Source organism: Scyliorhinus torazame, chromosome 10, assembly GCF_047496885.1.
Source record: "Scyliorhinus torazame isolate Kashiwa2021f chromosome 10, sScyTor2.1, whole genome shotgun sequence".
Taxonomy (NCBI): Eukaryota; Metazoa; Chordata; class Chondrichthyes; order Carcharhiniformes; family Scyliorhinidae; genus Scyliorhinus; species Scyliorhinus torazame.
In genome coordinates this window covers 2937555-2950101 of record NC_092716.1, presented here as the reverse complement: position 1 = coordinate 2950101, position 12547 = coordinate 2937555, and the positions used below count along the sequence as shown (strand labels likewise).

The 12547-nt window shown below is 51.1% G+C and overlaps 1 protein-coding gene across 2 annotated transcripts in view; it reads left to right on the top strand.

Annotated features, from left to right (window-relative positions):
- rhpn2 (rhophilin, Rho GTPase binding protein 2) overlaps window positions 1–10972 on the top strand; it is a 75879-nt gene extending 64907 nt beyond the window's left edge. For both annotated transcript variants that reach the window (XM_072517751.1, XM_072517752.1), the window contains one exon: window positions 8743–10972. In XM_072517751.1, coding sequence (XP_072373852.1) covers window positions 8743–8994 — 252 coding nt within the window. In that variant the 3' untranslated portion in view covers window positions 8995–10972. The remainder of the gene's footprint in view (window positions 1–8742) is intronic.
- The last annotated feature ends 1575 nt before the right edge of the window (window positions 10973–12547 follow it).

Genomic DNA, 12547 nt, shown 5'->3' with positions numbered 1-12547 from the left:
CACTATGATGGGGAATTAAGTGAAAAGTGTGGATGTCTTTAAGGGTTAGGAGACAGGTATATGAGGGAGATGGGAAATAGATGGTTACGATGTTAGATTTAGACGAGGAAAGGAGGGAGAAGACTCAAGTGGAACATAAATAACAACATGGACTGGGTGGGCTGAATGGCCTGTTTCTGTGTGCTATATGCAATGTAATCCTATGGAGATCCACCTCACTGTTTTCTTAAATTTATGAGTTTCAACTCCATCTGAAAATTTTGAATTTTTTTTGAATCCTGAAACGGGGCCCTCAATCCTGAAACGGGGCCCTCAATCCTGAAACGGGGCCCTCAATCCTGAACCGGGCCCTCAATCCTGAAACAAGGCCCTCAATCCTGAAACGGGGCCCACAATCCTGAAACGGGGCCCTCAATCCTGAAGCGGGGCCCTCAATCCTGAAGCGGGGCCCTCAATCCTGAAACGGGGCCCTCAATCCTGAAACGGGGCCCTCAATCCTGAAACGGGGCCCTCAATCCTGAAACGGGGCCCTCAATCCTGAAACGGGGCCCTCAATCCTGAAACGGGGCCCTCAATCCTGAAACGGGGCCCTCAATCCTGAAACGGGGCCCTCAATCCTGAAACGGGGCCCTCAATCCTGAAACGGGGCCCTCAATCCTGAAACGGGGCCCTCAATCCTGAACCGGGCCCCTCAATCCTGAACCGGGCCCTCAATCCTGAAACGCGCACTCAATCCTGAAACGGGGCCCTCAATCCTGAAACGGGGCCCTCAATCCTGAAACGGGGCCCTCAATCCTGAAACGGGGCCCTCAATCCTGAAACGGGGCCCTCAATCCTGAAACGGGGCCCTCAATCCTGAAACGGGGCCCTCAATCCTGAAACGGGGCCCTCAATCCTGAAACGGGGCCCTCAATCCTGAAACGGGGCCCTCAATCCTGAAACGGGGCCCTCAATCCTGAAACGGGGCCCTCAATCCTGAAACGGGGCCCTCAATCCTGAAACGGGGCCCTCAATCCTGAACCGGGCCCCTCAATCCTGAACCGGGCCCTCAATCCTGAAACGCGCACTCAATCCTGAAACGGGGCCCTCAATCCTGAAACGGGGCCCTCAATCCTGAAACGGGGCCCTCAATCCTGAAACGGGGCCCTCAATCCTGAAACAGGGTCCTCAATCCTGAAACGGGTCCTCAATCCTGAAACGGGTCCTCAATCCTGAAACGGGTCCTCAATCCTGAAACGGGTCCTCAATCCTGAAACAGGACCCTCAATCCTGAAACGGGGCCCTCAATCCTGAAACGCGCCCTCAATCCTGAACCAGGCCCTCAATCCTAAAACGGGGCCCTCAATCCTGAAACAGGGCCCTCAATCCTAAAACGGGGCCCTCAATCCTAAAACGGGGCCCTCAATCCTAAAACGGGGCCCTCAATCCTAAAACGGGGCCCTCAATCCTAAAACGGGGCCCTCAATCCTGAAACAGGGCCCTCATCGGTGAAACGGGTCCTCATTCCTGAAACAAGGCCCTCAATCCTGAAACGGGTCCTCAATCCTGAACCGGGCCCTCAATCCTGAACCGGGCCCTCAATCCTGAACCGGGCCCTCAATCCTGAACCGGGCCCTCAATCCTGAAACAGGTCCCTCATTCCTGAAACGGGTCCTCATACCTGAAATGGATCCTCAATCCTGAAATGGGTCCTCAATCCTGAAACAGGGCCCTCATTCGTGAAACGGGGCCCTCAATCCTGAAACGGGGCCCTCAATCCTGAAACGGGGCCCTCATTCCTGAAACGGGTCCTCAATCCTGAAACGGGGCCCTCATTCGTGAAACGGGGCCCTCATTCGTGAAACGGGGCCCCCTCAATCCTGAAACGGGGCCCTCAATCCTGAAACGGGGTCCTCAATACTGAAACGAGGTCCCCAATCCTGAAACAGAGCCCTCAATCCTAAAACGGGGCCCTCAATCCTAAAACGGGGCCCTCAATCCTAAAACGGGGCCCTCAATCCTGAAACAGGGCCCTCATCGGTGAAACGGGTCCTCATTCCTGAAACAAGGCCCTCAATCCTGAAACGGGTCCTCAATCCTGAACCGGGCCCTCAATCCTGAACCGGGCCCTCAATCCTGAACCGGGCCCTCAATCCTGAACCGGGCCCTCAATCCTGAAACAGGTCCCTCATTCCTGAAACGGGTCCTCATACCTGAAATGGATCCTCAATCCTGAAATGGGTCCTCAATCCTGAAACAGGGCCCTCATTCGTGAAACGGGGCCCTCATTCGTGAAACGGGGCCCTCAATCCTGAAACGGGGCCCTCAATCCTGAAACGGGGTCCTCAATCCTGAAACAGGGCCCTCATTCGTGAAACGGGGCCCTCATTCGTGAAACGGGGCCCCCTCAATCCTGAAACGGGGCCCTCAATCCTGAAACGGGGTCCTCAATACTGAAACGAGGTCCCCAATCCTGAAACAGAGCCCTCAATACTGAAACGAGGTCCCCAATCCTGAAACAGAGCCCTCAATCCTGAAAAGCGCCCTCAATCCTGAAACGGGGCCCTCAATCCTGAAACCGGGCCCTCATTCCTGAACCGGGCCCTCAATCCTGAACCGGGCCCTCAATCCTGAACCGGGCCCTCAATCCTGAACCGGGCCCTCAATCCTGAACCGGGCCCTCATTCCTGAAACGGGCCCTCAATCCTGAAACTGGGCCCCCAATCCTGAACTGGGCCCTCATTCCTGAAACTGGGCCCTCAATCCTGAACCGGGCCCTCAATCCTGAACCGGGCCCTCAATCCTGAACCGGGCCCTCAATCCTGAAACGTGGCCCTCATTCCTGAAACAAGGTCCTCATTCCTGAAACAAGGTCCTCATTCCTGTTTACAATCTATAATCAGGGAAGGAGTAGGGATCAGAATGAGGCCAGCCTGATTCTCTTGATTCCTGTGATGTGCGTCTCTAGACAGATGGATTAGGAGCAGGAGCAGGCCACTCGGCCCCTCAAGTCTGCTACACCGTTCAGTAAGATCATCGCTGATCTGATTGTAACCGCCGCCTTTTGAGGAAGACTGTTCCGAAGATTCACGAACCTCAGAGTGAAACAATGTCACCTCATCTCCGTCTTAAATGAGCGACCCCTTATTTTTAAACAGTGACCCCAGTTCCAGATTCTCCCACAAGAGGTAACATCCTCTCCACATCCATCCTGTCAACACCTCTCAGCATCTTAAACGTTCCAATCTACTCACCTCTTACTCGTCGAAACTCCAGCAGATACAAGTCTAGCTGGTCCAACTTTTCCTCATAAGACTACCCCCCCCCCCCCCATTCCTGGAATTAGTCTAGGAAATGTTCTCTGAACTGCTTCCAACGCATTTACATCTTAAATAAGGAGGCCAACACTGTCCACAGTACTCCAGATGTGGTCTCACTAATATCCTGTACAACTGAAGCATAACCTCCCCACTTTTGTATTCAATTCCCTCACAATAAACAATAACATTCTATTAGCTTCCTATCACTTGCTGTACTGTACACCAGCCTTTTGTGATTCATGCACTAGCACACCCAGATCCCTCTGCATCTCAGGGCTCTGCAATCTCCCACCATTTAGATAATAAGCTTCTTCTTTATTCTTCCGGCCAAAATGGAGAATTTCCCATATCGCCACATTATACTCCAATTGCACTTAGCCTATTTCTATCCCTTTGTAGCCTCCTTATGCCCTCTTTACTTTCCTCACTATCTTTGTGGCGTCAGCAAATTTAGCGACCATCCCTTAAGTCCCTTCACCCAAGACATTTATATAGATTGTAAAGAGTTGAGGCCCCAGCACTGCTCCCTGTGACACACCACTCGTCACATCCTGCAACTAGAAAAAGACCCATTCACGCACAACTGTTTCCTGGCAGCTAGTCCATCTTCAATCCACATCAATGTCACCTCCTACACCATGAGCTTTTATTATGGCGCCTTTATCAAAAGGCTTCTGGAAATCGAATTACATCCGCTGGTTCCGCGAGAGACCAATCTGTGAGAAGCAGGGTCAGCCACAAGTGTTGCTTGGATGTAGAATGTCTGGTTTCACCCAGTCTGACTTTGCCCAGTGCTGTGGCCGGGTTTATTTTGCCCGTTAGCTGCCCCGCAGTGGCTGGGTGACTGAGTGGGAATGAAGCTGCGGTCTTGCTGTGCAGCAATTACCCAGCAGCCAGCTGTTTCCAGCCGAGTGCTGGTGACCTCTGACCCAGCCCGCCCGACACTTTTTATTTTGTTTCTGTGCCAAGGAATTCTTCCAACTGTGGTTACTGTACACAGGGATCAGCTGAGCGTGCCCTCAGCTGGCCCGCCTGGCCTTGTGTCAACAAACACTTTGGGATTGGGGATTCTATTAAAAACACAGTTTGTTTTAAGCCAGTGATTTGGTACCTGTAGGATTCCCTTCCGTAAAGGACATTATTGAACCAGGTGGCTTTTTTTTTTTTTACAGCAATTGATACAGTTTCATGTCGCCAACACCAGGCACACCGAAAAATGAGGTGTCAGCCTGGTGAAGCTATAACACAGAGCTAAGCGTCAGATCTAAGCTCTGTAGTCCTACCACATCCAGCCGTGAATGGGGGTGGACAATTAAGCAACTGACTGGAGGAGGAGACTCCACAAATATCCCCGTCCTCAATGATGAAGGAGCCCAGCACGTCTTTACAAAAGACAAGACTGAAGCATTCGCAATAATCTTCAGCCAGAAGTGCCGAGTGGATGATCCGTCTCGGTCTCCTCCGGAGGTCCCCAGCATCACAGATGTCAGTCTTCAGCCAATACGATTCACTCCGCGTGATATCAAGAAGCGGCTGAAGACACTGGATACTGCAAAGGCTCTGGGCCCTGATGATATCCCGGCAATAGTACTGATGACCTGTGCTCCAGAACTTGCCGCACCCCTAGCCAAGCTGTTCCAGTACAGCTACAACACTGGCATCTACCCGGCAATGTGGACAATTGCCCAGGTATGTCCTGTACACAAGAAATGGGCCAAATCCAACCCAGCCAATTACCGCCCGATCAGTCTACTCTCAAATCGTCAGTAATGTGATGGAAGGTGTTATCAACAGTGCTGTCGAGCAGCACTTACTCAGAAATAACCTGCTCACGGACGCTCAGTTTGGGTTCCGCCAGGGTCACTCAGCTCCTGACCTCATTATAACCTTGGTTCAAACATGGACTAAAGAGCTGATTGCCAGAGATGAGGAGAGTGACTGCCCTCGACATCAAGGCAGCATTTGACCGAGTGTGGCATCAAGGAGCCCGAGCTAAACTGGAGTCAATGGGAATCAAGGGGAAAACTCTCCGCTGGTTGGGGTCATACCCGGCACAAAGGAAGATGGTTGTGGTGGTTGAAGGTCAATCATCTCAGCTCCAGGACATCACTGCAGGAGTTCCTCAGGGTAGTGTCCTCGGCCCCAACCATCTTCAGCTGCTTCATCAATGACCTCCCTTCCACCATAAGGTCAGAAGTGGGGATGTTTGCGATGACTGCACAATGTTCAGCACCATTCGCGACTCCTCAGATAATGAAGCAGTCCCTGTCCAAATGCAGCAAGACCTGGACAATATCCAGGCTCGGGGCTGACAAGTGACAACTTATATTCGTGCCACACAAGTGCCAGGCAATGACCATCTCCTACAAGAGAGAATCTAACCACAGCCCCGTGACATTCAATGGCATTACCATCGCTGAATCCCCCACTATCAACATCCTGGGGGTTACCATTGATCAGAAACTGAACTGGACCCAGTCACCTGACCCCCCGAAGCCTGTCCACCATCGACAAGGCACAAGTCAGGAGTGCGATGGAATACTCTCCACTTGCCTGGATGAGTGCAGCTCCAACAACACTCAAGAAGCTCGACACCATCCAGGACATAACACCCCCGCTTGATTGCTCCTCCTTCCACAAACATTCAAACCCCCCATCATTGACGCACAGTGGCAGCCGTGTGTACCATCTACAAGATGCACTGCAGTAACTCACCAAGTTTCTTCAGACAGCTCCTTCCAAACCCACGACCACTACCATTTTGAAGGACAAGAGCAGCAGATACCTGGGAACCCCACCACCTGGAGGTTCCCCTCCAGTTCACCCACCACCCTGACGTGGAAATATATCGCCGTTCCTTCACTGTCACTGGGGCAACAGCCTGGAACTCCCTCCCTGACAGCACAGTGGGTGTACCTACACCTCGGGGACTGCAGCGGTTCAAGAAGGCAGCTCACCACCACCTCCTGAAGGGCAACTAGGGATGGGCAATAAATGCTGGGTCCAGCCAGGGAACCCCGCATCCTGTAAATACATTTTTAAAAATCATTCCGGAGACTAGTTTCGATTCCAGACTTTATTTACTGAATTTAAATTCCATCAGCTGCTGCTGTGGGATTTGAACCCAGTCCCCAGAGCGTTAGTCTGGACCTCTGGATTACTAATCCAGTGACAACACTATCACCGTCTCCCTATAAACTACAGTTGGAACTCTGAATATTTCCATTATTTATTCCAACAAGCCGCACACTAATGAAAGTGACCAGAAACTTCAAGAAATATTGGCCCAAGCAGGGAAACATTCACAATGTATTTCTATTTTAAGGGGATTTGTTAGAAGTTTGCATCCTATCTGTTTATCCCAGCTCATAACTCACTCCGTACCTCTTTCTGTTTATATATAACATTGTTTTTCTCCATACTGTAATTTACAGCTTTGTTCTGGACACTAACGGTGTCATTACATCTGACATTTGGAGTAATCTCTTGAATAAACAGTCACTGGGAGCTCAGTTAGTCATGCCCTTTTTTACCATTGTCCTTACCTGAATGTGTTTATTTACTGTTAATTCCCGGTCTTTCTTCTCTCCCACCCTCCCTAATGTTCTCAACAGCCTTTTGAATAATGAACTCTCACTAACGCCGAGAGAGAGAGAGAGAGAAAGGTGCTTTTGGGGAACTTCTATTGTTGAAATGTTCTGTTCATTAACAGCCCGTACCAGCCTCCCCGAACAGGCGCGGAATGTGGCGACTAGGGGCTTTTCACAGTAACTTCATTTTTGAAGCCTACTTGTGACAATAAGCGATTTTCATTTCATTTCTTTTCATTTAAACAATCGCAGTATCCAGGTGTGTAGATGAGGGCAGTGCAGCTGGTGCAGTTTACATGGATATCAGCAAAGCCTTTGACAAGGTCCCTCACATGGGAGATTATAAAGAAGGCAAATACACCTGGGATACAGGGGAACTCAATAAGATGGATTCAAAGCTGGCTGAGCTGTTGGAGACAGAGGGTGATGACACCCGACTCTGGAAGCCAGTGGCGTACCACAGGGATCCGTGCTGGGTTCCCTATTATTTGTCATTTATATAAACGACATAGATGACTATGTGGGGGGTAGGATCAGTAAGTTTGCGGATGACACAAAGATTGGCCGGGTGGTAACACTGAGGCCGAGAGTCTTGGGTTACAGGGAGATGCAGACGGGATGGTCAAATGGGCAGAAAAGTGGCCGATGGAATTTAATCCTGAAAAGTGTGAGGAAGGAGCAACTTGACAAGGAAATATTCATTGAATGGCACCACACTGGGAAGTCCAGACGAACAAAGAGACTGTGGCGTATTTGTAAATCGACCTCTGAAGACAGATGGGTAGGTTAATAGGGTGGTGAAAAAGGCACATGGGACACTTGCCTTTACCAATCCCATGGATTGCAAAAGCAGCTTTGACAAAGGGTTATCTGGACTCGAAACGTCAGCTCTTTTCTCTCCCAACAGATGCTGCCAGACCTGCTGAAATTTTCCAGCATTTTCTCCCAGCAGGGAGGTCATGTTGGAGTTGTACAGAACTTTGGTGAGCCTACAGCTGGAGTACTGTGTGCAATTCTGGTCGCCACATTATAGGAAGGATGTGATTGCACTGGAGGGGGTGCAGAGGAGATTCACCAGGATGTTGCCTGGGATGGAACATTTCAGTTATGAAGAGAGGTTGGAGAGGCTTGGGCTGTTTTCTCTGGAACAGGAAGATTGAGGGGCGACCTGATCGAGGTGGACAAGATTATGAGGGGCATGGACAGGGTGGATAGGGAGCAGCTGTTCCCCATGTTGAAGGGTTGGTTACGAGGGGGACACAAATTCAAAGTGAGGGACGGGAGGCTTAGGGGGGGATTTGAGGGAAAAACCTTTTTACCCAGTGGATGGTGATGGTCTGGAACGCACTGCCTGGGAGGGTGGTAGAGGCAGGTTGCCTCACATCCTTTAAAAATTACCTGGATGAGCACTTGGCACGTCACAACATTCGAGGCTGTGGGTCTAGTGCTGACAAATGGGATTAGGATTGGCAGCTCAGGACCTTTGTGCGGCAGTGCAGATTCGATGGGCCGAAGGGCCTCTTCTGCACTGTATTGTTTGTGATCCTTGCTGTAGCTGACAAAAGGTCAAATATCGGTCCACAGGAATTGCAAACCATGAAATAAATGGGACTGGGAAGCTTCCTCTTTAACGAAAAGCAGGAACATGTTTAAGTTTTCCTCTAAAACCTGGGAGTGAGTTTGTAACTTTCCAATCTGATTTCCCATTCTTAAATCAGCAACTTGCACATTTTGGACGGACAATGAATGTGTTTCAGTTCGCAAATAATTCACGTCTTTCAGGGGGAGGCAGTTCATGAAGTGATCTTGGAAAGTTTTGGATTGTTTGCTAATTTGTTTCCTTCTGATTCCAGCCCAAGTGTGCGACATACAGCGGTGGGTTACCCAAGACCTACTCATTGACCTGCTTAACTCTGGATGATGTGCAAAGCAGGAAGGGCAAAAAAGTGGTGAAGAAGCTGTCATTCCTGAACTGGGGAAGTAAGAACACAAAGAAGATGGCTAGTACAGTCAGCCTTCCCTCGGCTGTGGAAAGCACACCCCAACAAGTCTCTGAGAGCACTGCCCACTTTCCAGATGCATTGGATGGGAGCTCTCTGTACTGAGGAGCCCTGTCTGCTGACTGGGCTCCTGAGTCTAACTCCTAAAGATATCTAGACAATTCTACCCTGTCCGTACTCTCATTTGAACCAGGAGCCATAAATTCGTGAATTGTGTCTGATGGGTACAGATGTACTTTGTTTATCTTGCAGACCATATCCTCATTGTAGACACAAGTGTCTCTACAACTGTATAATCTCTACTCTCATGATGCAGCTCACTGAAGATGTCTGATAGTGGCCCTCACACAAACACACAGAAAAACAGATAGTACAGTGTAGAAGAGGCCATTCGGCCCAACGGATCTGCACCAACGCATGAATGGCCCTGACATGCCCACAACTGACAATCAGCTGATCACATTCCCCCCAGAATTAGCTCATGTCTCAATGTGCTACGGCACAACTGGGGCGTCCTGGCTGTAACACATCTCATTTCCAACAAGTTATTGGGAAACGCACAGTCTCTGTGTCGCGTGTGTGTGTTTCTCGATCTCCGTGTCGTGTGTGTGTTTCACTCTCCGTGTCGTGTGTGTGTGTTTCACTCTCCGTGTCATGTGTGTTTCGCACTCTCCGTGTCGTGTGTGTGTTTCACTCTCCGTGTCGTGTGTGTGTTTCACTCTCCGTGTCGTGTGTGTGTGTTTCACTCTCCGTGTCGTGTGTGTGTGTTTCACTCTCCGTGTCATGTGTGTTTCGCACTCTCCGTGTCACGTGTGTGTTTCACTCTCCGTGTCGTGTGTGTGTGTTTCACTCTCCGTGTCATGTGTGTTTCTCGATCTCCGTGTCGTGTGTGTGTGTGTTTCACTCTCAGTGTCATGTGTGTTTCGCACTCTCCGTGTCACGTGTGTGTTTCACTCTCCGTGTCGTGTGTGTGTTTCACTCTCCGTGTCGTGTGTGTGTTTCACTCTCCGTGTCATGTGTGTTTCGCACTCTCCGTGTCACGTGTGTGTTTCACTTTCCGTGTCGTGTGTGGTTCTGCTCTACACATAAATTTAAGCTGCTTCTCATTGACATACCAGAAGTGGAGAGGGTCAGAACAATTCATTCTGACTTCAGTTGTCATTATCCAGAACCTCTGGTGACTGGTCAATTATGATCCTCTTCGGTACACACCCCAGAAATGGGGTCAAAGGCCAAAGGTGAATCGACGTCCTCTCTCGTTCATGCCACTGAAGAATGAACAAGTGGATTCCTCTAGATTTAAAAAGGAAATCAATAAATGCTTTGGATTGTTGCGGTTGTAGAGCCAATGCTATTCTGTTAGTTTATAAATACTGTCTACAGGGTAGATTTAAAATATTACTGTTTGATACTCAAATGAAAATTGTGCCTTAATTTAATAATTAGAATAATCTTAAACAGCAAGTCTGATTTATTTTTGGGTACATGTCTTTAACTACATTATTTAACCAGGGTTTATGTGGGTTTAACTTATGTATAAATACGTACTGACGTGTTTTGTACCGAACTTGTCCTGTTTTTAACAAGTTCACTTAATCAAGAAGTGTAGTTTTTGATCATTTCACTGCTGCGTGGTTTTCTACACTTTGTCTACTGTGGTTTTGGGGAAGTGAGATTAATGCCCCTCTGATCTGACCTCTGGAGGCATGAACCACCCCCCCCATTCTCATGGGATAAGATCTCGGAACAATGCTTCCCAAGAATGTAAATGCTCAGGGAAGTGGTGAAGAGCTCCCCTTATCGAAGGTTACATCTTTATTTCTCCTTCCTGTTGTTTCTTATAAACTGGTGCCTTACATGAGGATTTAATTTCTATTTAAACCTCGTCACACCAGTCCAACAAGTTCAGGAACTAATCACACCCCATAGAAAATTGAGAGATCCACATTTCTACTCCAGTAGATTTACATCCTCCAGCCTCGCTTTTGTATTTACATTATTTATGATTTGATTGCGTCTGTAAAATGAGATTTTTATAATGTGTAGAAATTAAAGATTAAAATAAATGTACAGCTCCTGTGCTGCTCCTGGTGTATTTCTTGGGCCTGAGTAATAAGAGAATAAGTAGCAACCCCCCCCCCAAGCAGGGAGAGCTGGGCACACACACATAGACAGACACACACACCCCCAAGCAGGGAGAGTTGGGCACACACACACACACAGACAGGACCCCCCCCCCCCCCCCCCCCCCCAAGCAGGGAGAGCTGGGCACACACACACACACAGACAGACACACACACCCCCAAGCAGGGAGAGCTGGGCACACACACACACACAGACAGGACCCCCCCCCCCCCCCCCCCCCCCCCAAGCAGGGAGAGCTGGGCACACACACAGACAGACCCCCCCCCCCCCCCAAGCAGAGAGAGCTGGGCACAGACACACACACCCCCAAGCAGGGAGAGCTGGGCACAGACACACACACCCCCAAGCAGGGAGAGCTGGGCACACACACACACAGACAGACCCCCCCCCCCCCAAGCAGGGAGAGCTGGGCGGGCACACACACACAGACAGACCCCCCCCCCCCCCCAAGCAGGGAGAGCTGGGCACACACACACACACACACAGACAGACCCCCCCCCCCAAGCAGAGAGAGCTGGGCACACACAGACAGCGCCCCCCCCCCCCCCCCCCCAAGCAGAGAGAGCTGGGCACAGACACACACACCCCCAAGCAGGGAGAGCTGGGCACACAGACAGACCCCCCCCCCCAAGCAGAGAGAGCTGGGCACAGACACCCCCCCCAAGCAGAGAGAGCTGGGCACAGACACCCCCCCCCAAGCAGAGAGAGCTGGGCACAGACACACACACCCCCAAGCAGGGAGAGCTGGGCACACACACACACAGACAGACCCCCCCCCCCCCCAAGCAGGGAGAGCTGGGCACACACACACACACAGACAGACCCCCCCCCCCCCCCCAAGCAGGGAGAGCTGGGCACACACACACACACACAGACAGACCCCCCCCCCCAAGCAGAGAGAGCTGGGCACACACAGACAGCCCCCCCCCCCCCAAGCAGAGAGAGCTGGGCACAGACACACACCCCCCCAAGCAGGGAGAGCTGGGCACACAGACAGACCCCCCCCAAGCAGAGAGAGCTGGGCACAGACACCCCCCCAAGCAGAGAGAGCTGGGCACAGACACCCCCCCAAGCAGAGAGAGCTGGGCACAGACACCCCCCCAAGCAGGGAGAGCTGGGCACACACACAGACAGACCCCCCCCCCCCCCCCAAGCAGAGAGAGCTGGGCACACACACACACACAGACAGACCCCCCCCCCCCCCCCCCAAGCAGAGAGAGCTGGGCACAGACACACACACCCCCAAGCAGGGAGAGCTGGGCACACAGACAGACCCCCCCCCCAAGCAGAGAGAGCTGGGCACAGACACAGACACACCCCCAAGCAGAGAGAGCTGGGCACGTCTGACCGGTTACACTGGAGTTCCTGTTTCAGCCATTAACTCCGATTCCACCGTACACCCACACAGACCCCACCCCAGACACACACGCGCACACAGACACACCCCCTCCACACACACATCCACAGACACACACACAACCACGGGGACAAATTGCCATGTGGCCGATCGGCC